The 636-nt window shown below is 46.5% G+C and overlaps 1 protein-coding gene across 1 annotated transcript; it reads right to left on the bottom strand.

Moving 5' to 3' along the window:
* Positions 1-83: 83 nt before the first annotated feature.
* Positions 84-630, bottom strand: LOC103523693 (Golgi phosphoprotein 3 homolog sauron-like; the record flags this gene model as incomplete). The annotated part of the gene is made up of 2 exons (XM_008488713.2): positions 531-630; positions 84-221 (listed from the first exon to the last, which is right to left on the bottom strand). Coding segments are annotated over exons 1-2 (192 nt in total), but the record flags the coding sequence as incomplete, so codon positions are not given.
* Positions 631-636: the final 6 nt, after the last annotated feature.

Below are 636 nucleotides of genomic sequence, written 5' to 3'. Positions count from 1 at the left end.
CATGCCTCGGCTGGGATCGAACCCACGCCCTCCTGTTTACCAGGCGAGCGTCTTGACCACTACGCTACTGAGGCAGGTCTTACCTCGTAGTCTTCATCGCTCAGGGGGGCAAAGGCGTTTTCCAGCACATCAGCGGCGGAAGCAAGGAGTAATAATGCTAGAGTTCTCTTATCCATACGATGGGGATCATTCACCCAGCGACACAGCACAGCATCTTGAACCTAAAAATATACGTACAATATGGGTTAATTGAACGAAACTAGCGCCCGAAGGCCGCATTATATTTCTTACGAACGTAAAACAGCTGACATTACCAGCGGCTGAAGGCCGCATTATATTAATTACGAACGTAAAACAGCTGGCATTGCCAGCGACCGATGGCCGCATTATATTAATTACGAACGTAAAACAGCTGGCATTGCCAGCGGCCGCATTATATTAATTTCGAATGTAAAACAGCTAGTTTTGCTAGGCCGCTTTCTACTTTTTTATTACTTGGGAATGTATAGACAGTGATGTGATGTTGTTACCTTCTTGACGAGTCTATTCTTAGCGGTATTATCAGTGAGTGGATGCGTGGTCATATCGAATAGAAGGAAGTTCTGCTTCTCTGTGGTTAGGACGCCCTTCTCCACC

This window comes from Diaphorina citri, unplaced genomic scaffold (genome assembly GCF_000475195.1).
Source record: "Diaphorina citri unplaced genomic scaffold, Diaci psyllid genome assembly version 1.1 scaffold33321, whole genome shotgun sequence".
NCBI lineage: Eukaryota > Metazoa > Arthropoda > Insecta > Hemiptera > Psyllidae > Diaphorina > Diaphorina citri.
This window is presented reverse-complemented; position numbering and strand designations above follow the sequence as displayed.